This window comes from Podarcis muralis, chromosome 13 (assembly GCF_964188315.1).
Source record: "Podarcis muralis chromosome 13, rPodMur119.hap1.1, whole genome shotgun sequence".
In the NCBI taxonomy this organism is placed as follows: domain Eukaryota; kingdom Metazoa; phylum Chordata; class Lepidosauria; order Squamata; family Lacertidae; genus Podarcis; species Podarcis muralis.
In genome coordinates this window covers 26,904,393-26,930,882 of record NC_135667.1, presented here as the reverse complement: position 1 = coordinate 26,930,882, position 26,490 = coordinate 26,904,393, and the positions used below count along the sequence as shown (strand labels likewise).

General features: G+C 43.1%; 4 protein-coding genes across 4 annotated transcripts in view; all 4 read left to right on the top strand.

The window, feature by feature from the left end:
• Window positions 1-4,350: 4,350 nt before the first annotated feature.
• Window positions 4,351-8,215, top strand: LOC144325019 (uncharacterized). The gene is made up of 3 exons (XM_077916688.1): window positions 4,351-4,486; window positions 5,298-5,419; window positions 7,473-8,215. Exons 1-3 carry the CDS (start codon window positions 4,475-4,477, stop codon window positions 8,059-8,061), a joined length of 723 nt encoding a protein of 240 aa, XP_077772814.1. The 5' UTR covers window positions 4,351-4,474; the 3' UTR covers window positions 8,062-8,215.
• Window positions 8,216-11,450: 3,235 nt separating this feature from the next.
• LOC114583659 (uncharacterized) lies at window positions 11,451-15,431 on the top strand. The gene is made up of 3 exons (XM_077916687.1): window positions 11,451-11,558; window positions 12,374-12,495; window positions 14,643-15,431. The coding sequence occupies exons 1-3, from the start codon at window positions 11,547-11,549 to the stop codon at window positions 15,232-15,234; spliced, it is 726 nt and encodes a 241-aa protein (XP_077772813.1). The 5' UTR covers window positions 11,451-11,546; the 3' UTR covers window positions 15,235-15,431.
• Window positions 15,432-16,738: 1,307 nt separating this feature from the next.
• LOC114582100 (uncharacterized) lies at window positions 16,739-17,457 on the top strand. Its single transcript, XM_028702882.2, has one exon. The coding sequence runs from the start codon at window positions 16,739-16,741 to the stop codon at window positions 17,429-17,431; it is 693 nt and encodes a 230-aa protein (XP_028558715.2). The 3' UTR covers window positions 17,432-17,457.
• A 6,193-nt stretch (window positions 17,458-23,650) lies between these two features.
• The window catches only part of LOC114582104 (uncharacterized), a 43,857-nt gene continuing 41,017 nt past the window's right edge, over window positions 23,651-26,490 (top strand). The window contains exons 1-2 of the mRNA XM_077918292.1: window positions 23,651-23,753; window positions 26,239-26,385. Of these exons, the coding sequence (XP_077774418.1) occupies window positions 23,651-23,753; window positions 26,239-26,385 (250 nt within the window). The remainder of the gene's footprint in view (window positions 23,754-26,238; window positions 26,386-26,490) is intronic.

The following is a 26,490-nucleotide window of genomic DNA, read 5'->3' as shown; positions in this document are numbered from 1 at the left end:
ACAGTTTCAATGAGGCCAAATTTATCACTTTCAGCATGTTGGTGTTTTGCAGTGTTTGGTTGACCTTTATTCCAACCTACTTCAGCACCAAGGGAAAATACATGGTGGTTGTGGAAATCTTCTCCATCTTGTCCTCTGGTGCTGGATTACTGGGTTGCATATTTTTCCCTAAATGCTACATCATTGTGCTGAGGCCCGAGCTGAACAGCAGGGAACAGCTAATAAGGAGAAAAAAATGAGACAATATAAAAGCATGTCTTTACGGTACACTGTAATCTATATTTCATTAAAAAGGACAGTGGCAAGGATTTATGGGAATGTGTGAACGTGTGCCCCACAACTACTCTGTGTTTCCCCATTATATTTATTGTACAGGTGATCATGGTTGTAGGGGGTATTCTAAGAATTAAATCATGGATGCTTCCATTGGAGAACTTAGCTCATATTCCTTTTGGCAGAAATGAACAGAGCACAGCTGACTTAGATTTAGCACACACCTCAGTTCTCCCCATGCCCTCATTAGTATTTCTTCTTCTTTCATCCTGTCTTTGTATAAACCCGGAAAACCAGTACAGTGGTACCTTGGGTTACATACGCTTCAGGTTACATACGCTTCAGGTTACATACGCTTCAGGTTACATACGCTTCAGGTTACAGACTCTGCTAACCCAGAAATAGTGCTTCAGGTTAAGAACTTTGCTTCAGGATGAGAACAGAAATCGTGCTCCATCGGTGCGGCAGCAGCAGGAGGCCCCATTAGCTAAAGTGGTGCTTCAGGTTAAGAACAGTTTCAGTTTAAGAACGGATCTCCAGAACGAATTAAGTACTTAACCTGAGGTACCACTGTACTGCTGTTGATGCAATGTATCTTTTCATTTGTGGACAAGGAAATGAATGATTTTGAGACAATTGGACTTCAAAGAAATATTGTTTAACAGAAAGTGGAGGAGATTTGTATGTTATCATTTTGTTTTAATGCAACCGGCAGATGGAAAATAAGAAGTCCCTTTTTTAATTTTAAATTGTTTCCTTTCCCTTTCTCTTTCTCTCTCCCCCTGCCTCTCTTTTCTTTCTTCTTCCTGATTCTTCCTCTTTCTTTTCTCTTTTCTTCATTCTCTCTCTTCTCTGACATCCTCTACTCAGGGCTTTTATTAGGGTCCAGGAGTGATAGATGGTTGATGGAGAGACCCTGGATGGGAGGCAGGAAAATGTTGGTCTTCCAGGGTGAGAGGCTAGGAGGAGAAAGTGGCTACTACCTTCTGTGGGTGGCAAGCGTTAAGAACTACCTTTAAGAGAGGACACCTTATTCTATTTGTACTTTTTGTAGCTTTTTTAAAATAAAAAAATACATTAGTTTTCTATATCTTACTGTATTATGAAAAACTTTAATAAAAATCTTTACACCAAAAGAAAGAGAATGCCACAACCCAGCCCTTCTGCAGTTTGTGACCTCCAGCTCATTCTGTTAAGTGGGGCTGTGAACTTCTGCCCCCAGATTGCCCCCTGTTGCCACAGTGCAGACAGAGGAAGAAAGAGAAAAGCACCACTTACACAATTTCCTTAGAAATCCCACAAAGCTGTTTACAGAAGGAGTCTGTCATAATATTTGACTGTATACATGACCTCGGATCTTTCACTCTCCCTGACTTCCATGGAATGAATAGGCTCCATGCCAAAAAACAAAACGAAAGATCACCTCAAGGTTAAGCAGACGACACGTGGCAATTTATACACTTCTCCAGAAATACCAGTTCCTTTTCTTTGGTGGAATTTGCATTAGTAATTGGCCACCCTCCTTGATTGTCAACTGTCTTTTATGTTTTATCACACAGTTCCTGTTCCACCATTCTTTTTACATGTAGTGACGTGCTTCAGATCCTTCCTAGGAACTCAACTCATTCCTGTTTTGCAATTTGAAACTGTAGGAGAGGCTCCCCCCCCCCAAGAGAGGTGGAATGGCTCTATAAAAGAAGAAGATTAATGCCCTCAAAATGAATGTCGTTCCAAAGCTTTTATACATTCTTAGAGGATTACCAATACATGTTCCCAAATTTTACTTCCAAAAAACAAATCAACTATTTAGATCGTGCCTATGGGGTACAAAGCCACTAAAAATATCACTACATAAAATGCAACTTCCAACTAAGGAAGGTGGCTTTGGTCTCCCAGATCTGGAACTATATCACCAGGCCTACATGCTGAGTAAGACTAACGATTGGAGAGCTAGCAGGAATCCCAGTTGGGCTACTCTCGAATGTAGTTTCTTTGAACCTCTTGTAGGGTGGACTAAACTCGGCTCCAAATTTATGAAATATCCTATTATCCTGGAGACTATGAAAGCACCTATAAAAATTTGAATGAATATAAATAAAAATAATAAGGAGAAATTAACAATATGGGCCAACCCAAAATTAAAAATTGGAAATCAAGTAATAATTTGGCAAAATTGGATGAAAAAAGGTATTTTGACATTGAATCAATTAATTGATGAAAATTACAAATTTGTGGAATATAAGTAAAGTATGGATTAACCAGTGAAACACAATGGCAATACATCCAATTGAAACATATGTTGGAAAGGCAGTTTGGCCCTGACGCTCTAGAAGCATCGGAAACACCCATGCTGCTACAAGATTTAATCTCTGCAACAAAAACAAAGAGCTCTACACTTACACTATATAAAACCCTACTCAACAGGAAGAAATATGATTTAGAATATGATAGACAAAAACGAAGAGTTAGGGGTACAGATAACAAATGATATATGGGAGTCAAGTATAAAATCAACAGAGATAGCCACTATGGATCTAAGACTAAGACTTATTCAGCAGAAAATAATATTCAGAGTCCACTGGACTCCAGCAAAACTATACCAGAAGAAAATAACAAGTGCAGACAACTGCTGGAGATGTGGGAGTAAAAATGCGAACTAGTACATATGATGATTAATTGCCCGATGATAAGATCATTTTGGTGCGAGGTGAGGACATTTATAGCAAGAGTAATAAAAATAAATTGTTATTTAGGGGAATTGAATTTAATTCTAAATTATATTCCGGAAACGTGGGAGATTACAAGGGGTAAAAAAAAAAAGGATGTACCATGCCATATTAGAAGCAAAAAAACTTGTTTTGATGAATTGGAAGAGCCGCAAAAAGATTCTATTGAGCACATGGATGGATAATATGGACAGACTAGCTACATACGAATGAATTGCATGTCAACGCAAATTAAGAGTGGATAAATATGAAGAAACCTGGAAGGAATATTTAAGTGATAAGGCAGACAGTGGTGGGAAGTAGGGGGAGGAGAGGTGGGGAAATATTGTTAAAAAGGTGTAGTCATAGGTATATCAGTGTTTAAATCTGAATTGTCAGATTGTGTTATTAGCGTTATTATGGTTTTTGTTGTATGTGTTTTTTGCGCGCGCGCGCACACACACACTTTCTTTCTCCCTTTTCTCCCACTGGATTTAAAGGGGAGCGGGCTGGCAGCTTCAGATTTGGAGGTTTGGAGGGGAAGGTTATAAACAGTTATCTGTCTGAAGGCAGCCTTTAATTGTAGGGCAGTTTGGTCCAAGTATTATTTAAAGATAAAGAACCACGAGAAGGGCAAGCAATGGCTTGGAAGTTGCCCATCAATACTTAGAACTTGGACAGCAGAGTGAGCAAGCCCAGAGATCAACTAGTCACAGTCTTCTCCACTATTGTGAGATGTACTGAATTTCTATTTATACTATGGCTATGAAAAAGGATACAGAACATGCTGAATGGCGCCTGCTGATTGGAGGCCAGAATAGTCCAGTAGAAAGGATCTTGGAAAATAAGGGTAAAAATGGTTGTCTGATATTCTTTAGCAAATTATCTCCTTGTACAGACCACTGTCTCAACAAGGAAGACGAGAACTGGATTGTGGAGATGGCCAGCCCCCTTTTTATCAGGTTCCCTCAAGATTTCAGGGCTTTTGTTTTTGAGACTGTTTATGGGAAGGACACACAGAAGGAGGTTGTGGTGGGGGCCTGAGAAAGGATCCGGAATTCCCCCCTAGTCAGCAACTGATGCACTGTTTTGTAATGGTGCTGGTTTCAGTACCAAGAATCTTCCCAAAATGCTGATGCAAATGTATTTGCAGTCCAAAGAGCTTAGCAAACAATATTTGGGTTCCCTTCACAGTCATTACACGTTGCAGAGGGATGATGTGACCATAGGGTTTCTCTATCATTTCTCTTACCAAGAACAGAAAGAGTTGCAGATCCTCCCTGCCTCGTGACAATTTCTTCCTGTAATTGGTCAGGTGTTTTTTTTTAAAAAAAAACCTGACCAACTCTCTGTTTTGTGATTGGCAGTTCTATATACAAGGAGGGGTATCCAACCTTTCCTAAGAGAAACAGAATACCTATATAAAGAGCTGGTGAATTATTGCTGTAAGTGGGAGGAAGACCATCTTTGGCTGGGAGACAAGCTACTTTCCTACCATGGAGCCGACAGTGAGTAACTCTGTTAGAATTTATCTGATATGCCTCTATCAAGCTTCTGTTATTATTGTGGCATATAATACATGTTATTAATAAATATAACATTCATACCAATAAGACATTATCATCATTCCTACTTACAAAACAAGTAGGAATGATGAAAATGCTTCATTGAAAAGAAAACAACAACAACAGTATAATTCTACAACATTAGGATTTTGATTTAATATCTGTGTGCTGCTTTCCTGACAACAAGGATGAGCTCCAAGCAGCTCAAAACAATTAACAGCTCACAAGATGTAAGACGATTAAATTCAAAGACAAATATTCAAGATTGACAGTAATAAAATTAAAGTACAATGTAATCGTTTTAGAACTGAGAAAATATATGATAGGTATATCTTATATCCAGATAGCATTGCACCCTCATGTAGCTAATTAAGGAGTAGGTGCATGAAACTGGAAATGCATAGCTTGGGGATATTTCTGGAGCCACTCTTGTCACTTGAGTCATAAAAAGCCTCATTGGCATGGAGTGTCTTCTATCAGTTTGGGCTGATGGTCCAGCTACACCCCTATCTGAACGGTATAGCCTAGCTTCTGCAGTCTAGTTCTGGCAACCTCTACCAGTCTCAGGGTCTCCACCCACTACTGCTTGCCAGTTAGATCAATTTTCTGGACTCTCAGCTTCCCAAAGACAGTCACCATTCAGGCAGCAGCTTCCTATGACCCTTCCAAAGGCAGGGGGTGGAGCAGAGTGGCTGGAAACACCTAGCCAATGACGCTACTCTGAGTGCCCTCTCTTTTTGTTTTCTTCTGACAGGTGTCCAGAAGTCGGTTGGGTTTCAGCCTGTTGAGTGTGACATTCCTGCTGTGTTTGACAAGTGGAGCCTTTGGGTCTATAGATCCAAACAACTTGAAGGCAATCATTGACTACATCAGAGAGTGAGTAATGTTTTGGATTTTTCTGGGGCTTTCCAAGCAAGTGTTCAACACATTTCGAAAAACCCCTCAAAACAAATTGAAGGCAATATCATTATGACTGTGAATATTGCAAGGTACATAAAAACTTGTACATTGAGATGCCTGTACAGGGAAGCACTGCATAAGGATGGGTGAGCAGGTTTATTTCAGGTTCTCATCTTTCCACTCTTCAGTTTTCCACATTTCCAAGAAAAATCACCAGCATTTAGTGGAAATTTATATTCACAAGTTTTTATGCAGTTTTTCCTAACATACACATTTTTGCAAAAAATTCCTCCCTAAGACAATGATTTTTATGTTATTTTTACAACGTACATGCATTTTTATGCATACTGTACCTTAATATATGCATAATTAATTAATTAATTAATTAATGAAATTTCTATTCTGTCCTTCATCCAAGGACCACAGGGCAGGTTATAAAAACACAAAAATATACACCATAATAACAAACAAAAACAATAATCCCCTCCTATGGAACTAACTTTCACCTCCAATCACCCTCTTAAGTTAGATATCCATTTCCAAATGAGCTTGTTAAGGAAGTAATTTGTTCTTATATGGGTAGGACATAACAGTAAACACTGAAGGCATACCTAAGTTCTACAGCACTTTAAAAGGTTAGTGGTTCTTCCATTTATATAGTACTTCTAACGTTGTAATGGTCATTTTCTTCTGCTTTCAGAACAGGTCCTCCAAACTCTCATAGCAATGAAGTCGAACATTTCCCATCGGTTTTACACCTATAGCCTTTCTTGTCTTTCTGCTTTCTATTGGGGCTTTAGCAGTGAGGTCTTTTCACTTCCTAGAAAACCTGTTAACACACTTATCCCCCAAGTTCATGAAAACAAAGCTGTCCTTTAATGGGCTGTAGCAAAGTCAATGGTCATTTGTGCAAATTACTTTGCTCGAAAAGTACAATGCATAATTTGGAGAAGTGTGAATTTCGGGGGGGGGGGCTTATTTTGCTTTTCAAATTGTTTTGGAAAGGCCGTTCACCTTTCCGCTGCAGCGGTACCTATTTATCTACTTGCACTTTGATGTGCTTTCGAACCACTAGGTTTGCAGGAGCTGGGAACGAACAATGGGCGCTCACCCCGTCGCGGGGATTCAAACCGCCAACCTTCCGATCGGCAAGTCCTAGGCTCTGTGGTTTAACCCACAGCGCCACCTGCGTCCCTTGCTCAAGAAGTACATTGCATAATTTGGAGAAGTGTGAATTTTTTTTTTGGGGGGGGCTTATTTTGGTTTTCAAACTATTTTGGAAAGTGAAAATTTGGTAGGTTCACCTTTAAATGTGGACTGAATCGCATTCCTCCACCATCCTACCTCTGGGAGAAAGGGCACTGCAGGAGAAACAGGGTGATTTGGGAAGGAACTAACTGGGCATTATGCAGACCCTGCTGGCTACAAGCCTCAGCCAGTGTGCCCCAAACACATTAGCGGTGCCATAGCTGAGGTGGTCTTTATTTTTAAAAAACCTTGTGCACTCAGAGCAGCACAATGTCTGGCTTCACTTCCTGGGATGCCCATGGGATTATGCAGCACATAGTCATATGGGTGTCCTGGAAAATGCTGATGTGCTGAGAGCCTTCTTCTGTTGCAAGCAAATATGGTGCTTTTACTAGCACAGTATTTAAAAGAAAAGGGTATTCCCCCTCTAGGATGTATGGAACCCGTGATCTGCACCCACTGGTCTGGCTCTCATGGCACTCCTGGTTTTGCTTAGCAAATCTAATTCCAATTAACATCATAAACTCCATCATCTTGGGTTATTGACGTCCCATCCCCCCAAAAAACCCCTGGCTATCTGCTGTAACATTAAGTTGTGGCTTCTATCTATAAATAGGTCATCATAGATATTGCAGTAGAACTGGAACTTCTCTGCCTCTCCATTCAAATGACTGCAACTGAGACTGTAATAAAAAATCAAGCCAACATGGGCCAAAAGGAGGAACCTGGTTTGGAATAGTTCAGCATCACTCATTCTCAGCTTTCCTTTGTTTTTTCTTAGGTATGGCCTCCCCTATAACCATTATGCTGTGGCTGTAAGACTGGATAACACATACTGCAGAAATCCTACACGGCAGAATTTAGAGACTGCTTTACCTACAGACAAAATGGCTCAGATGCATACGGCTATTATGCAGGAAAATGGAATGTATAACCCAGGTCAGATAGGGGATGTTGTTGCAGCCAGGCCAATGTTTCTGGGAAATTCAGCAGTGCATGCTGAATGGTGCTTACTGACTGGAGGCCAGAATAGCCCAGTAGAAAGGATCCTAGCCAATAAGGACCAAAATAGTTGCCTGATCTTCTTTAGCAAATTCTCCCCCTGTGTGAACCAATGTCTCAATGAGAATGACATGAGAAACATTGTACAGATGGTGAACCCTCTTTTTAACAGGTACAATGAAGATGCCAGGGCTTTTGTTTTTGAGACTGTTTATCGGAGGGACACACAGGAGGAGAAGGAGGTTGTGGTGAAGGCCTGGGAAAGGATCCGGAATTCCCCCCTATTCCGGTGCTACAATGACAACCGAGGCTGTATTCAATGCTTTGACAACAACCAAAACGCTGACAGTCCATGCTTACTTGATTAGAGCCAGAAAGATGGTGATGATGCACCTTATGGCAGGTAGTTGTGGGACCACATGATTGTCAAGTGGGCTCCTGTGTAGATTGCCAATAGAGTCAAGGCTTCCGCTGCTTTAACCAACTTAACCTTTGTATATGATGCATATACTTTACTGCTTTGCTGATGAATGAATAAATATTGAGATCTTACCAAAATAGCTTCTTGTTTTTTGCTGTCTCTGGTATTAGCACCACAAGCCTAAGTATACACTTGAAAACTCATGAAAATTCACCAGCATATTAGTATAGATGTCTCACAATAAGCACATTTTTATATGCAGTTTTGAGAAATGCGCACACTGCTGCAAGCAATTTTTACACAAACACACTGTGGGAATGTTCAGGAATGCAGGAGAGGATATATTGTCTGATTATATCCTTATCCAACTTGTGTTAACAAGTTTCCAATATCAGCAGAGTAAAACATTCCCCTTTATTTTGTTTGCAACGGCAGCATTTGCTCAGGCTCACTTTAGCCTGTGTAATGACTATTCTGGTAATTTCCCCTTATTCCCTCTCAAAATAGAAGACACGACACAGTCCTTTACAAAAGGATAAAAAGAGTTTACCCACAATCTGTTCACAATCAGATCCCAGAAGGCAGACTTAGGCTTAATGAAGTAACATACATTTGGAATCTATCTTATAAGAAGATAGTCCCTTTGTCCTCTCTTGGCTGGGAGCCAAGAGGGCATCTTTCACTCAGTAGATGTTGCTTGTTCAAAGGAAGAGAAGTAAGAGAGAGAGATGGCTGCCCCTGCCCTGTGCTTTTATCATTACCTGCACAGGTGAGGCCACACCCACCTCTAGTCACATGCGGAGGAAGTCTGTCCCAGCCCAGAGGGAAACAGGAAGTTTACCTGCTGGCTGGACAAACATCCCTCCCCATGTCTAAACATGTACACTCTAGGAATGTTGTAATTGACTGCTATTGTGTTTTACATCCCCCACACACAGACTTTCATTTTTATGCATACCTTCCTTAATAATCTTTGTAAGCATTGTTTGACTGGAAAACTGCATCACAAAATTAGGACAAACACAAAGTTCAAAAGATAGCTGTGCTTTGGCTCACATACTGTTTTGGAAAGTGCAAAAAATGTACAAATTCCTCCCCCACCCCAGCTGTCATAGATAAATACCCTGAGACAGGGATGGGGAACCCCAGACCCTTCAAGCCTCTCTATTTGGCCAATGGGACTCTACCCAGTCCCTCCTTCATCCCCTCTCAAATGCTTTGGCCTTTTTGGAGTGCTTCCTTGAACTGTGACAATGCCTCTTGTTTGCTTGATAGAGGATGAAGAGATGTTATGTGGGAAGTAGAAACCTCTGGCTTTTGCTGGGCTGAAATGTAGCTTACTGTCCGCATGGAAGAGTCACATCCATTGCTCCGCCCGCTGTTGTCTCTATACCTGAAGGAGCGTCTCCACCCCCATCATTCAGCCCGGACACTGAGATCCAGCGCCGAGGGCCTTCTGGCGGTTCCCTCATTGCGAGAAGTGAGGCTACAGGGAACCAGACAGAGGGCCTTCTCGGTAGTGGCGCCCGCCCTGTGGAACGCCCTCCCATTAGATGTCAAAGAGATAAATAATTACCTGATATTCAGAAGACATCTTAAGGCAGCCCTGTTCAGGGAAGTTTTTAATATGTAATGCTGTACTGTTTTTAACACTGATTGGGAGCCGCCCAGAGTGGCTGGGGAAACTCAGCCAGATGGGCGGGGTATAAATAATAAATTATTATTATTATATTATTATAGCCACACCCATAGGTACCACTGGGATGTGACCCCTGAAAAGCAATGACCCTTGGGCTGAAAAGGGTCCCCCCCCAATACAATGTGAATCTTTTGTTGAACTTTATGTATGGATGATGAGATGTGCTAGAGACTTCAGAAGGCTCTAGCAGGCAGTAGAAGAGGTGCATGAAGCTATGCCACTGAGTGCGTGAATGAATGATTGTTGCAGAAGAAGGCTTATGCTGGGCTGAGTACAGATGACTACCTAAGAAACAGTAACTTAGCACAGTGTACATATCATGATAAGGTAAGCAGGCTATCATCCTGCCAAGTAGTGAGAGGGATTTTGCTGATCCACAACATTTCCGGTTACAAGTGGATGTTTGGTGAAATCCTTGGTTGGATGGAGTGGAGGCCAGGATTGTGGCATGGATACTGAGGCAGAATCTTGCACGGACCAATTCTACTTGTTTGTGTAGGAGCACAGGTTTTTACATTACAAAGTACAGAGCACAGAAGTAATGTGATAGGACAGGCATAGGGAACCTATGACTGTATCACTATCATTGGGCTACAGCTCTTATCAGCCTCAGCCAGGACAGCCAATGGTCAGGGATTATGGAAGTTGTAGTCTAACAACATCTAGAGGACTACAGGTTCCCTATCTCTGTGGTAGGACTTCCATATGCGTGAGTTGTGGGAATACACAACCACACAAGAGAGGATGTGAATCTCATGCCTTAAACATCAAGTGGTTTACTGCACAAGTGAAAGAACTATCACCTGACTTCCCCGTGCAACTGTTGGCTCCTTGTGATTTTCCCTTTCTTCCATTTCTTATACATCCCCTTCTTAACTCTCAGCTCATCTGAAAGCTCCTTATGCATCCACACTAGTTTCCTTAGATGCCTCCCATTTTTCTTTCTTGCTGGTATTGATGTACAGTGGTACCTCGGGTTAAGTACTTAATTTGTTCCGGAGGCCCGTACTTAACCTGAAACTGTTCTTAACCTGAAGCACCACTTTAGCTAATGGGGCCTCCTGCTGCCGCCGCGCTGCCAGAGCAAAATTTCTGTTCTCATTCTGAAGCAAAGTTCTTAACCTGAAGCACTATTTCTGGGCTAGCGGAGTCTGTAACCTGAAACGTATGTAACCTGAAGCGTATATAACCTGAGGTACCACTGTAATCGCTGACCATTGACCAAGAAGCCTAGGGGTAATGGGAGTTGTAGTCCAGCAACATCCAGGGACCCAAGGCTGAAGTACACTGCTGTAGAGAGGCAAGTCAGCAACTGATGCACTGTTTTGTAATGGTGCTGGTTTCAGTACCAAGAATCTTCCCAAAATGCTGATGCAAATGTATTTGCAGTCCAAAGAGCTTAGCAAACAATATTTGGGTTCCCTTCACAGTCATTACACGTTGCAGAGGGATGATGTGACCATAGGGTTTCTCTTTCAGTTCTCTTACCAAGAACAGAAAGAGTTGCAGATCCTCCCTGCCTCGTGACAATTTCTTCCTGTAATTGGTCAGGTGTGTTTTTTTTTAAAAAAACCCTGACCACCTCTCTGTTTTGTGATTGGCAGTTCTATATACAAGGAGGGGTATCCAACCTTTCCTAAGAGAAACAGAATACCTATATAAAGAGCTGGTGAATTATTGCTGTAAGTGGGAGGAAGACCGTCTTTGGCTGGGAGACAAGCTACTTTCCTACCATGGAGCCGACAGTGAGTAACTCTGTTACAATTTATCTGATATGCCTCTATCAAGCTTCTGTTATTATTGTGGCATATAATACATGTTATGAATAAATATAACATTCATACCAATAAGACATTATCATCATTCCTACTTACAAAACAAGTAGGAATGATGATAATGCTTCATTGAACTTCATTGAAAAGAAAACAACAACAGTATAATTCTACAACATTAGGATTTTGATTTAATATCTATGTGCTGCTTTCCTGACAACAAGGATGAGCTCCAATCAGCTCAAAACAATTAACAGCTCACAAGATGTAAGACGATTAAATTCAGACAAATATTCAAGATTTACAGTAATAAAATTAAAGTACAATGTAATCGTTTTAGAACTGGGAAAATATCTGATAGGCATATCTTATATCCAGATTGCATTGCACCCTCATGTAGCTAATTAAGGCGTAGGTGTATAAAACTGGAAATGCATAGCTTGGGGTATTTCTGGAGCCACTCTTGTCACTTGAGTCATAAGAAGCCTCATTGGCATGGAGTGTCTTCTATCAGTTTGGGCTGATGGTCCAGCTACACCCCTATCTGAACGGTACTGCCTAGATTCTGCAGTCTAGCTCTGGCAACCTCTACCAGTCTCAGGGTCTCCACCCACTACTGCTAGCCAGTTAGATCAATTTTCTGGACTCTCAGCTTCCCAAAGACAGTCACCTTTCAGGCAGCAGCGTCCTATGACCCTTCCAAAGGCAGGGGGTGGAGCAGAGTGGCTGGAAACACCTAGCCAATGACGCTACTCTGAGTGCCCTCTCTTTTTGTTTTCTTCTGACAGGTGTCCAGAAGTCGATTGGGTTTCAGCCTGTTGAGTGTGACTTTCCTGCTGTGTTTGACAAGTGGAGCCTTTGGGTCTATAGATCCAGACAAGCTGAAGGCAATCATTGACTACATCAGAGAGTGAGTAATGTTTTGGATTTTTCTGGGGCTTTCCAAGCAAGTGTTCAACACATTTCGAAAAACCCCTCAAAACAAAATCATGGGACTAAAACAAGCAAGAATGTTGGTATTCTGGCCAAATAAAGCATTTTGCTTTCCTACTCATAATAATTTACATTTTAGTATATGTGCTGCCGAAGCGAGCACTTAATAATTTACGTTTTGATTATTTCATACAACATGGAGGAGATTGCTTTGCTTCATGTTATGAGCTTCCCTTGATGCTGATGCTGCTACAAGGTGGCCTAAGATAAATGAATAAGATTCTGTCTGTGTATGTATATTTGTGCAGAGGGGAAATGTGTGTGTGTTATATGTTTGCTTTCAAAGGTCTGCCCATGTGGTTTTGTTCTGGCATGCGTGCTTTCACATTTTGTCATCTTTAAGTGCTATTAGGGTGAAGATGTGGGGAAGGCAATATCATTATGACTGTGAATATTGCAAGGCACATAAAAACTTGTACAGTAAGATGCCTGTAGAGGGAAGCACTGCATAGGGATGGGTGAGCAGGTTTATTTCTGGTTCTCATCTTTCCACTCTTCAGTTTTCCATATTTCCAAGAAAAATCACCAGCATTTAGCGCAAATTTATATTCACATATTTTTATGCAGTTTTTCCTAACATACACATTTTTGCAAAAAGAAAATCCCCTAATACAATGATTTTAATGTTATTTTTACAATGTACATGCATTTTTATGCATACTGTACCATAATATATGCATAATTAATTAATTAATGAAATTTCTATTCTGTCCTTCATGGAAGGACCACAGGGCAGGTTTCAATATAAAACCACAAAAATGTACACCATAATAACAAACAAAAACAATAATCCCCTCCTATGGAACTAACTTTCTCCTCCAATCACCCTCTTAAGTTAGATATCCACTTCAAAATGAACTTGTTAAGGAAATAATCTGTTCTTATATGGGTAGGACATAACAGTAAACACTGAAGGCATACCTAAATTCCACAGCACTTTAAAAGGTTAGTGGTTCTTCCATTTATATAGTACTTCTAACGTTGTAATGGTCATTTTCTTCTCCTTTCAGAACAGGTCCTCCAAACTCTCATAGCAATGAAGTCGAACATTTCCCATCTGTTTTACACCTATACCCTTTCTTGCCTTTCTGCTTTCTATTGGGGGTTTAGCAGTGAGGTCTTTTCACTTCCTAGAAAACCTGTTTAACGCACTTATCCCCCAAGTTCATGAAAACAAAGCTGCCCTTTAATGGGCTGTAGCAATCTCAATGGTCATTTGTGCAAATTACTTTGCTCGAAAAGTACAATGCATAATTTGGAGAAGTGTGAATTTCGGGGGGGGGGGGCTTATTTTGGTTTTCAAACTATTTTGGAAAGTGAAAATTTGGTAGGTTCACCTTTAAATGTGGACTGAATCGCATTCCTCCACCATCCTACCTCTGGGAGAAAGGGCACTGCAGTAGAAACAGGGTGATTTGGGAAGGAACTAACTGGGCATTATGCAGGCCTTGCTGGCTACAAGCCTCAGCCAGTGTGCCCCAAACACATTAGCGGTGCCATAGCTGAGGTGGTCTTTATTTTTAAAAAACCTTGTGCACTCAGAGCAGCACAATGTCTGGCTTCACTTCCTGGGACGCCCGTGGGATTATGCAGCACATAGTCATATGGGTGTCCTGGAAAGTGCTGATGTGCTGGGAGTCTTCTTCTTTTGCAAGCAAATATGGTGCTTTTACTAGCACAGTATTTAAAGGAAAAGGGTATTCCCCCTCTAGGATGCATGGAACCCCTGATCTGCACCCACTGGTCTGGCTCTCATGGCACTCCTGGTTTTGCTTAGCAAATCTAATTCCAATTAACATGATAAACTCCATCATCTTGGGTTATTGACGTCCCATCCCCCCCAAAAAAACCACTGGCTATCTGCTGTAACATTAAGTTGTGGCTTCTATCTATAAATAGGTCATCATAGATATTGCAGTAGAACTGGAACTTCTCTGCCTCTCCATTCAAATGACTGCATCTGAGACTATAATAAAAAATCAAGCCAACATGGGCCAAAAGGAGGAACCTGGTTTGGAATAGTTCAGCACCACTCATTCTCAGCTTTCCTTTGGTTTTTCTTAGGTTTGGCCTCCCCTATAACCATTATGCTGTGGCTGTAAGACTGGATAACACATACTGCAGAAATCCTACACGGCGGAATTTACAGGCTGCTTTACCTAGACACGAAATGATTCAGATGAAAAGGAAGATTATGCGGCCAAATGGAATGTATAACCCACATCTGATAGGGGATGTTGTTGCAGCCAGGCCAATGTTTCTGACACATTCAGCAGTGCATGCTGAATGGCGCTTACTGAACGGAGGCCAGAATAGCCCAGTAGAAAGGATCCTAGCCAATAAGGACCAAAATAGTTGCCTGATCTTCTTTAGCAAATTATCCCCCTGTGTGAACCGATGTCTCAATGAGAATAGCATGAGAAACATTGTACAGGTGGTCATCCCCCTTTTTAACAGGTTCAATGAAGATGCCAGGGCTTTTGTTTTTGAGTCCATTTACGCAAGGGATGCAGAAAGAGAAGATAAGGTTGTGTTGAGGGCCTGGCAACGCATCCAGAATGCCCCACTATTTCGGTGCTATGCAGGTAATAGAGCCTGCATCAAATGTTTTAACCATGACCAATTTGATAACGGCAGTCCCTGCTTGGCCAATTAGGGAAAGCCAATGCTAGAGTAGTGCCACCTAGGGATTGCAGTTGTGGCACTTAGCATTTTGCCAGCTGGCCTAAGAACCAAAGTCACCCCTTCCTCATTCCCATATTCTTGTTTTCTCAAGATTGAGCATTACATATGATCTTTGTAGTCCTTTGCTTTGCTGTTGAATCAATAAAATCTTTGGAGCATATCACAAAAGCTTCTTGTCTGTTTGCTTCTTCTTCCTCTGCTGTACCCTATAGTGTGAATAATCACCCACGCCTACAGAAGAGATGTGCAAAGTCATGTGGGGCTGTAGTGTCCACATTGGGGCTGTTAACATGCCCATGCCCATGGGTGTTTGAGAATTCAAGGTTACAATACAATCCAGTGCCCACAGCTGACATAAAACTTAAAAGCCCAAAGGACAATTTGCTGCAGCCTGGAGAAGCAACCTAAGTTAAGGAGAATTCATTGCAACATTGCGATGTCTCTGAAAATCCAGATGTTATATCCTCAGTTGCTAGATTCTGCGCTTCCATGATGGACATTCATTGAAATATGGTTTTATCTTATGCTGGTCTGTGACCAAAATACAGTTTGATACTGATTGTGATGTCTTGATCTGAAAGACTAGGTCAAGGAAGAGGAGCCCTGGGACTATTGTTGGCGGGGTGCTTGGTTGATCTGGAATTCAGAGCATGTCCCTAAACCCCTTAGCTTAACTCAACAGGTCATTATAAAATAAGCACAAGCTCTTGCAAGGGCACAGAGGAAGAAATTGTTGACATAAACTGGCTGCCCACACATACACACACCTGTGGGTTCTTAATTAGCATTTGTGAGCATAAAAGCCTCCTTCCCAACTGATTCAGCCCTACTGATAAACTAACCAGCAGTTGTTTTGCAAATATTAAGAAAAGCACCCTTGACTTCTGTTTTGCCTCCTATTTCCACATGTGGTGGGAATGCCAATATGTGTGTGGATTTTGGAAGGTTATGCTGAAAGAATGTATTATTATAATAACATATGTTGTTGTTCTCAATGTTGTTCTCAATCTTTAGTGCTTGCACTATAGGCATCAACTTTTGCTTCCACACTCCTGATATGCCACAAATAATGTTGTAAGCATGTCATGTGTACCTTTATAGCTCTGGGAACTGAATCAACTTGCAGCCTAACCTACCTCACAGAGTTGTTGGAAGCACACTGCACACCCAGACATAATGGAGATGTAAAAATACACATATTGCATATAATAGTTTGTTGGCAAGACTATCTGCTCGTTGCAGGATAACTTTTTTAAAAAATAAAAAAACCACAATATTGTTTTCCTGCCCAGTAACAGCCGTGACGCTAACTAAACCTCACTTAATTTTTTGAGAATCTTTGTTGTAAAACCCATCTCTGTCCTGGTATATTAGCAGATGCCAGTTAGAATTTGTTTATCAGTCATCACAACCATCACATCCCAATAAAAAAAAATCCTTCCCTCTAACAATGCCTTTCTATTCAGCTGCCAAACATGAAAGTTCAGTTTGGAATACTCAATGTTAGTTTTTGCTCATTCAGTGCCACTCATTCCCATCATTTTTTGGTGCTCATTCCTAGGTATGGCATTAAAAACATCCATTATGCTGTGGCTATAAGACTGGATCATGCATGCTGCATAGAACCTACACCAACGATCTTGGAGACAGTTTTGCCCAGGAGCAAAATGCAGCAGATGAAGAATGCTCTTGACCACAGGAATGGAATATATGTCCCAAAGCCAATAGGAGATGTCATTGCAGCTAGGCCAAGATTTACCCGTAGTAAAGAGCACGCGGAATGGCGCTTGCTGACTGGAGGCCAGAATAGCCCTGTAGAAAGGATCCTATCCAATAAAGACCAAAATAGTTGCCTGATCTTCTTTAGCAAATTATCTCCTTGTGTAGAACGTTGCCTTAATGAGAGTGATGCGAGAAACATTGTCCAGATGGTCAACCCCCTTTTTAACAGATACAGTGAGGATTCCAGGGCTTTTGTTTTTGAGACTGTTTACGTGAAGGATACAGTGAAAGAGCATGAGGCTGTGGTGGGGGCTTGGGAACACATCCAGGGTGCCCCCCTATTCCGGTGCTACAGTAGCAACAGAGGCTGCATTAAATGTTTCGATGACAACCAGTCGGGTGACAGAAACCCCTGCTTAGGCGATGAGGTAGAGACAGAAAGGTAGTGGGAGAACAGCTGTGGCACCTGATATTTGCCACTTGGCCTCCTGGGCTATATATTGCCCAGATAAGCAAGGTACCTCCTCCAATCCCAGACTTAGTTGATTGAACATTGCATGTTATATGTTATCTTTTGTTGTTTATTTAGTTCTCTGCCATTCTGTTCAATAAATAATTGTTCAGAGCACACCACAATATATTCTTATCTTCCTCGCTGCTTCTGGTATTCCCTTCACTTTGGAGCACTGGGCAGTCATGAGGACCCACAGTCAGTGGCCTAGTGTGTGTGGGGGGGGATGATGACAAGGGGGGCCCTGGCCCTGGGCACAGAATCTTGGGAGGTGCAAACTAGGCATGTGCCCGGTGCACGAGTCCCCTGGGTCAGTGCAGAGGATGTTCTTCACCTCCGGGGTCACCCCGCTCCCACCCACTGATTGTTGGCCCCTGTGCGCTAGGCATGGGTGGGGTGTGGGGGTGAAGAGCACCTTCCATGGCCCGTCCCCGCCCACCAGCCAGTGGATGGGCACTCACAGTCTGGACACAGACAGAGTGTGGAGGGCGCTCTTCACCCTTTGCTCCTGCCCCAGCCAATGAGCACCTGCTCGTCAGCTGACTGGTTTCTCAGGCTAGATTTCCCTTAGAATCAAGTCTCTTCCCCTACCCTCACCCCTGCTTGACCCTGGTGTCTGTAGTCATATGCTTTGCTCTTGCATCAATAAATGTTCAAAGCAAATCCCAAATGCTTCCTGTCTTTTCTTCTCGACTACTTCTGATGTCACCCACCCCGTGCTCACCACATCTGGCAGCTTAGACCTGTGGATTCACGAGGAGCTGCAGTGCCCACTATTGCCCGCATGAGAGCGATGGAATGGTTGCATGTTTGCACTAAGATTGAGATTTTCCCCACATTGTTTGATTCACAAATAAACATTTTAGCATGCTTGGAAGTCTTTGTCTCTGTCTTCTGTTTTACATATGGATGATATCCAGACAAGTGCCTGGAGGATCAGTATCCAAACCAAGACCCAAAACCACAACATCCCTAAAAACCTAAGCTTCTTGCCTTGGGATCACTAAAATGCAGTATGTTTCAATGGAATCAATTTACAGATTCAGACCCTAACCCTAACCCTGGCCTACTCATGCAGAAGAATTAGTTGGGAATGAAATGGTGTTGGCAGAATGGACTATAGAATGGAGTGTAAGGTGTGTGTGTGTGTGTGTTTGTGTGTATGTATGGGTTTAGCATACTTTTCTAGGCAAAAGATTGTACTGTACTGTATCTTACCAGCTCCCAGATTGTTCATGTGCCTCCTCTTACTCATATATTTCCTTCTGTAGTTCCTCCCAGCTTCTACTCCTTTGAACCTCATGCTTGATTGGTTGATTAATTAATGTCCTTCTTGGAACTAACTCCATTGTATCCCATAGCATTGCTGCAGAGTAGGGATGTAGTTAATGAAACACTGTTGCAAACCCTCCTTGACCCTTTCAAGTGTAATTGCTCTGAGAAGCAGCACTGGATTTAATTGGCAGGTTCTGCTTGTTTCTCTGTCAGGATCCAACTGAAGCCTTGTTATAACTTCCCCATGGTCTAGTATGCCTATTGTCCCTAGGTTTGAGTCTTTTAATTTAGGCAGCCATTCAGAGATCAGTACACAATTCATATGAGAATTGTTCGTGTTTGAGAAAAACATACAGTTCCTGACATCCTGCTTGTATCCTTGCCAAAAGTCCACTGAACAATATTGTTTGAACAATTCTGTCAAGAGTACCTTTAAAAAGAAAAAGAAAGACTTACCCTAGTAGCCAGGTCTCTTATGGTGTCACAAGTCTCATTGAGAGCTGCTTCCCAAACAACTTCACCCTCTTTGAAAGTCTTAAGGGTTTGCAACATACGAGAACCATTTAAAAAAAATCTAATTATTTCTCATTTGGTGCATAAAAAGGTAAAGGTAAAGGGACCCCTGATCATTAGGTTCAGTCGTGACTGACTCTGGGGTTGCGGCACTCATCTCGCTTACCAAGCCTAATGTAAGTTACCTGTGTGAGTATTTCATCTCTACAGCTGTTTTGTGCTGAAACGTATGGAAGAGCAGTGGACTGAGAAGGCCATGAAACACAATTAGTTTCGCTTTTTGTCAGCTTTATTTGAAGAGGCCCAGAGTTCTTCCACAGCGTTTCAATTCCCAGAGCGACCTGTGAGAGCATCACAAACAAAAGCACTCCACACCTGTGGGTGGTGAAGGAAGAGAAGGAGAAACGACCCATTTATCACCTTTTGTGTTTGTGTGGCCTTCAACTTGTCTTCAGGCTGTCCATTTATCACTCTGACCTGCTGGTTGGAGATCCAGATGGGTTGGAACATGGTGGGTGGAGGGGACCTTCTTTGTTGTTGTTGTTGTTTTTTTTGGACAACTCCCCTTCTGAATGGATAATGCATTTATTCATTTCTGGTGTGCAAAGCAGCTTGGTTCTTTCAGGCTCCATACATATTCACTTCTTGCTCCCTTCAGCCCTTTTTTTTGGTCAGCTGACCAGTTTGTAAACTAGCTAAATTGAAACTGTGTTGATTCCTCTCAGTTTAACAGCCGTGAAGGTAAATGATTACAAATCCACATTTGCTAAACTGGTGTGTGGGTTGAATCCAGCAAAGTCATTATGAGTAGAGTGACTTTCACAAATGCAACAAAACCTGTCCTCCATCTCCTCCCATTGAGTGCCCCCCAGAACTTCCCAAATTTGTTCTGGAGGGCTGGGGAAACTGCCAGAGCAGGGGTTTTTTGGGTGTGTGTGTGCAAGGGATGAGGAGGGGGAAGTTCTGTTCTTTGAGCAGAAAGTGTTCCACTCAAGCAAGGACTTCCTCTAAGATATAAGTTGTGTTTGTGTATGTGAGTAAATCAGCATTACAGTGGTGCCTCGCAAGATGAAATTAATTCGTTCCGCAAGTTTTGTCGTCTTGCGATTTTTCCGTCTTGCGAAGCATGGTTTCCCATAGGAATGCATTGAAAATGAATCAATGCGTTCCTATGGAAACCGCCTTCAGACCAGGTCCGGGGACAGTCTGTCCCCCGACCTCTTCTGAAGGCTGGGGGGGGGGACAAGGGCTTTTCTTCCCACCCCCAGCATTTTAAAAAACCCCGGGACAGCGGAGACTTCTCCGCTGTCCTGGGGCGATCTTAAAATGCTGGCGGGCGGCAGCGAAGCCTCCGCTGCCGCCCGCCAGCATTTTAAAAAACCCTGGGACAGCGGAGGACTTCTCCGCTGTCCGGGGCGATTTTAAAATGCTGGCGGGCGGCAGCGAAGCCTTCGCTGCCGCCCGCCAGCATTTTAAAATTGCCCCGGGACAGCGGAGGACTTCTCTGCTGTCCCGGGGTGATTTAAAAGCCCCCGGGAAGGCAGGCAGGGGGGAGCAAAGACTTTCGCCCCCCACCGGCCTTCAGAAGAGGTCCTGGACCTCTTCTGAAGGCCGGCGGGGGGCGAAAGTCTTTGCTCCCCCCCGTCTGCGTTCAAAAGCCGTCCGGGATAGCGGAGAAACGAAGGCTGGCGGCGGGAGGAGGTCTCTCCGCCCCGCCGCCAGCCTTCGGAGGAGGTCCGAGGACAGTGGGGAAGACGCGCTGCGCTTCCCCGCTGTCCCGGAGATTTCCCTATGGGCTTTCGTCTTGCGAAGGAAGCCCATAGGGAAATTCGTTTTGCGAAGCGCCTCCAAAACGGAAAACCCTTTCATCTAGCGGGTTTTCCGTCTTGCGGGGCACCACTGTATTTGTAATGCTGACTGTAGTAAGAGTTAACTGTAAAGTTAGTCCTCTGCAAAGGTTGCAGGAAGTCAGGCTCTGTGACCTTGGAGAGCTGTTGCTTGACAATGCCAGTCCAGTCTATGGCCATACTACCCTGAACACGCCCGATCTCGACAATGCCAGTCCAAGTGGGTCAGGCACAGGTGTTTATCCAAGAGGCAGGACAAAATACAAAGTAGTGGGCAGAAAAGTAGAGCACGAACTTAGATCAGGCAGGAAGTGGGCAAGGGATGTAATGTTCAGGCCAAGAAGAAAGTTCTGAAGCTAATCCTTTATAGACCCTGATGGCCAGGAAATGCTCCTTGCAGTCAGTTGATTGAATGCTCAGGTGGGTTCCTACTGCAGCCTAGATCGTGTCATGTAGTGAAAACAGAGCACTCAAGTGCAAGTTGTAAAGCACTTAAGCCTCACAGTCATCTGCACTGGAACATAAGAAGAGCCAGCTGGATCAGGCCAATGATCCAGCTAGCCCAGCATCCTGTTCTCAACCATATGCATGTGGAAAGGAAGCAGGACCTGAACACAGCAGCACTCACCCTACCCTGGGTTTCCAGCAACTGGTATTGAGATGCTTCTGAAGATGGAGGTAGCACATAGCTATCATGATTAGTAGTCATCTGAACAGATGCATATCGTCCCTACCCTGCCATCAGTGGCGTAGCGTGGGGGGTGCAGGGGGGCCCGGCCGCCCCGGGCACAACATCTGCTGTAATCGGGTTAGGGGGCGCAAATCCACGGGTTAGGGGGCACAAATTACTTGCCTTGCCCTGGGTGCTGACAACCCATGCTACGCCACTACCTCCCATGACACTTTTAGCTATATTTATCCTCCTGCACAATCAGGGTTCTCAGTAGAAGAGGGAATTCTAATCAAGTCCAGTTAAAATCTCCCTGCAGCCTTTCATGCTTAGCACAGGAAGTTCAGGAGAGAGGAAGGAGAAAGGGTGCTGCTTCCCTTCCTCTGTCTATCTGAGCACACGTTTTTAATGTCTGATGAGGGTTAATGGCTACTGGTTCTGATGGCTTTAGGCTACTTCCAGCATCACAGGCAGAATATCTCTGAATATTAATTGCTGGGGAACAAAAGCATGAGACACAGCTCTTGCCCTCATGGCCTGCTTTTGGGATTCTTAGAGGCATCTGGTTGGCCATTGTGTGTGAAAGATTACAAGGGCTTTTAATGGAAATGTCACTATAGAACTATATTGCATCCAACACACACACACTGGCAGGACATACAGAAACTCTCTAGATGGATAAAGGGATTTCAGCACAAATACCACTTGCAGGGAACCACAGGTGGGGAGACTGCTTTTGCACTCAAGTCCTGCTTCCATATTTCCCACAGACATCTTGTTGGCACCTGTTGAGCATAGTGGTACCTCTGGTTACGAACTTAAATCATTCCAGAGGTCCGTTCTTAACCTGAAACCGTTCTTAAACTGAGATACCACTTTAGCTAATGGGGCCTCTCACTGCCGCTGTGCCACCAGCGCACAATTTCTGTTCTCATCCTGAGGTAAAGTTCTTAACCTGAGGTAATACTTCTGGGTTAGCGGAGTCTGTAACCCAAAGTGTTTGTAACCCAAGGTGTTTGTAACCCGAGGTACCACTGTACAGGACACTGGGCTATGATGGCATGATTTAACAGTGCTTTTCTTTTGCTATTTCACACCTGAGTTTCTGTTTCGGTATCCAGGCAATACTATCTGTTTACCTAGACTATCGGTAGGCAAACTAAGGCCCGGACGCCGGATCCGCCCAATCACCTTTTAAGTCTGGCCCGCGGATGGTCCAGGAATCAGCGTGTTTTTACATGAGTAGAATGTGTCCTTTTATTTAAAATACATCTCTGGGTTTTTTGTGGGGCATAGGAATTCATTCATTCCCCCCCCTAAATATAGCCTGGCCCCCCACAAGGTCTGGGGGACAGTGGACCAGCCCCCTGCTGAGAAAGTTTGCTGACTCCTGGCCTAGACTCACATTTGTAAACACGTTTGCTTCTTATATTATTAGCGAACCACACAGATGAGGCAGTGGAACAATGTGTTTATGTTCTTAAAAGAAAGGGACAACATAACTGGCACTCTCATGCTAGTGGCAATGCTCTTTCACAGTATTAAGCCGATATTCCCAAAGCTGTCAAGAACCATTTTAACATTTATAAACCTGCCCCTTCTTCCCTCCCCACACCAAGCATTGCCTGCCATCACTGAAACAACCTGAGAGTTTCAGTCTCTCCTTTTGAAATGGTCAAAAGCAGTCTCTTTCTCAAGTTGCATTGCAACAGAAGATATATATATTCACACAAGAAATGGCATTCATGATGTGCTTTAGTAATATAGCTCAGTTGTATGGCATAACATTTATGATACCTGGCAGATGGCCTTTTGGCAGTCAGAAGATTGCTCTTGATAGGATACAGGAATGGCTGGAGCGGTGACTGGGGACCCCGTGGCCCTTCAGAGCTTGTTGACCTATAGTGTCCATGAACCCAGACCATTTGTCAAGCTGGTGGAGGTTGATGGAAGTTGAAGTCCAACAACATTGGGAGCGCCACCTCTTTCCCATCCCAGGCTACAGAGTGGCTCAATGTAGCTATTGGGAAATTAAGGGATCTCAATCCATCCTATTATTCCACCCATAATCATTGGTCTGAGGTGACCTGACAGTTCCTGGAGAAAATGGCAAAAAGCCACAGGTGCTCTGTAGGAGAGGAGGAGGAAAATTATTTATTTGCAGCTGTTCCTCTAGGAGGGAGGGAATATAAGTTTTGGCAGGCTAGTTGATGTGGGGAGCGGCCAAATAGAGATTATATAGAGAAGGGAACACATCATATTTCACTTCTTATGGACTTACTGACGAGCTGAGATGTTTGCTATCCTGGGATTCCTTGTATTAGGCTGCAATCTCCATACAGTCCATACAGTAGAGAAAGGTAATCCTGATGCCAAGAGATGCTTCTAGGTTCTCGAGCTGTGTCTTTAGAGGGCTATTGCTGAGGACTGCCAGAGTGATGTAGCCCCCTCAAACAGCAAATCTGGGGTTTGTCATGAGGAGGCAGCAAACTGTTAGTTATTTATTATGATTGGGTTTTATGATGGGGAGATGTGTTGATGGGGTTTTCTGCTACAGGTGACAAAATAGGTTTGGAGACTGTGTCCCTTGACTTAGAGGGGAGCATCATTTGCTGCTCTGCTTCCACATCACAGTAACTTGGGCTGGTTCTGTGTAAGGTGTCACCATGTCCGAATTTACTGTCTTAGAGAAGAAGAATCACTAGATAGCAGGGCCTTGAAGTCGGCCATCAACAGTTAGCCCTGGGACAGGTACTCTTGCCAATTTTCCATACTTTGGTGAGGTGTACTGTATTTCCATTTTAAATCCTAGTAATAATTTTCTAAATTTTAAGTTGCATGCCAATATGTAAACATGTGCAAACTTTGTCTATTCTGTCCTTTTTGCTCTGTGTTTTGGTGATACCTAAACTGGCTACCCGGGACGCGGGTGGCGCTGTGGGTTAAACCACAGAGCCTAGGACTTGCCAATCAGAAGGTCGGTGGTTCGAATCCCTGCCACGGGGTGAGCTCCTGTTGCTTGGTCCCTGCTCCTGCTAACCTAGCAGTTCGAAAGCACATCAAAGTGCAAGTAGATAAATAAGTACCGCTCCAGCAGGAAGGTAAACGGCGTTTTCGTGCGCTCCTCTGGTTCGCCAGAAGCGGCTTAGTCATGCTGGCCACATGACCCGGAAGCTGTATGCTGGCTCCCTCGGCCAAAAAAGCGAGATGAGCGCCACAACCCCAGAGTCGGCCACGACTGGACCTTATGGTCAGAGGTCCCTTTACCTTTTTAAACTGGCTACCCTAGCTCTGTATGCACTCTTGAGCTTCTCTCCCTGCTAACTGTCTCCTAACAGGACTGTGGCAGGAAGGGGCAAAATTATTCATATGGGCTGAGCTTTCTAGATTTAATCCATGGAAAGAAATGGGGTGGTTGATGGGAATTTCGCTGTATCAGATTGTATTTGCCTCTTCAGTAAAGCTTCTCCCATACATTCCCAGAGTACTTTTCCCCTTTTATACTGAGATAATGATTGGGTCACCCCAGGTCAGTGGGCCCTCAGCTAGTGTGCCTGACCTGGCTGACCTCTGGCATACTGCCAGGAAACATATCTCAAGTGATAAGTTGCAGTTCAGGTGATGTGAGGCTTAACAGGTCTGGCCCAATTATAAATGAATATGATAAAACCTGATGCTTGCTGTTGGGGAGACCAGATACAGTGCCAGCCCAGAGTTCAAATGGTACCTAACCACTAGGAACACTTTAAAAAATGTTGCACCATTCAGACACCATTCAGCTAATCGTGAGGACTTGTACAGCTTCTGTTTTATTCTGCCATGATTCTGTTTTATTCTGCCATGATCAATCCCATTTGCTGGATTGTCTTAACTGTAGTAATGCTGCTGAACTGTCAGAAACTGGCTTGGTGAAATGTACATTTAGAATCGTTTTTAGGAAATTGTTTCACTAGTCAAAATTTATATCAAATGTTGTTGCTCCTATCATTAGCTGTGCTGAGGGTTCCTGGTGGCCAAGAAGTGAAAAAAATAAGAAATCCAATAAAAGGAATCCAACTGAATAAATATGCACATTTTAACTAGAAGCCAATATAGTTGGGATTTCTAACACACATTTTATTTATAATACAGTTTTTCTTTTAAACATGTTTTCAGGTGCTTTTCCTTAAAAAATGTAAATGTTTTCATTGCCAATTACATTCATTTCAATGCATCAATTGATTGCAATACTCCCCTGATATCCAGATGAAGTTTTACGTAAATAGGGGTGTCCTTGATCTCAAGGCAGGAGGAACCCCACACTTGCAGCAGAGATGAATGTGGAGAACCTTTTCCCATACTCAAGTGAACAGGGCAATACCCTGCTACTTTTACTTGGCCATGATTCTTAGATTAGCTTATACTGACAGCCTCTCAATTTCTTACTTTTCCTTTAAGGTTCTCCATCTTGCAGCTTCCCTTTCATTTTTGATGGTAAATCCTACTCATCATGCACGAAGGATGGAGCTATTGATGAACAGTTGTGGTGTGGCACAACTCCTAACTATGACAAGGATGGCCAATGGAAGCGCTGTTCTCTCCAAGGTGGGTAGTCCATAATACTGCTAGAATTATTTTCTTTTTCCTGAACAGTGACTCAAACTTTATATGATGCCTTAATAGTGATGGGTGAACCTTGTTCATTTCAGT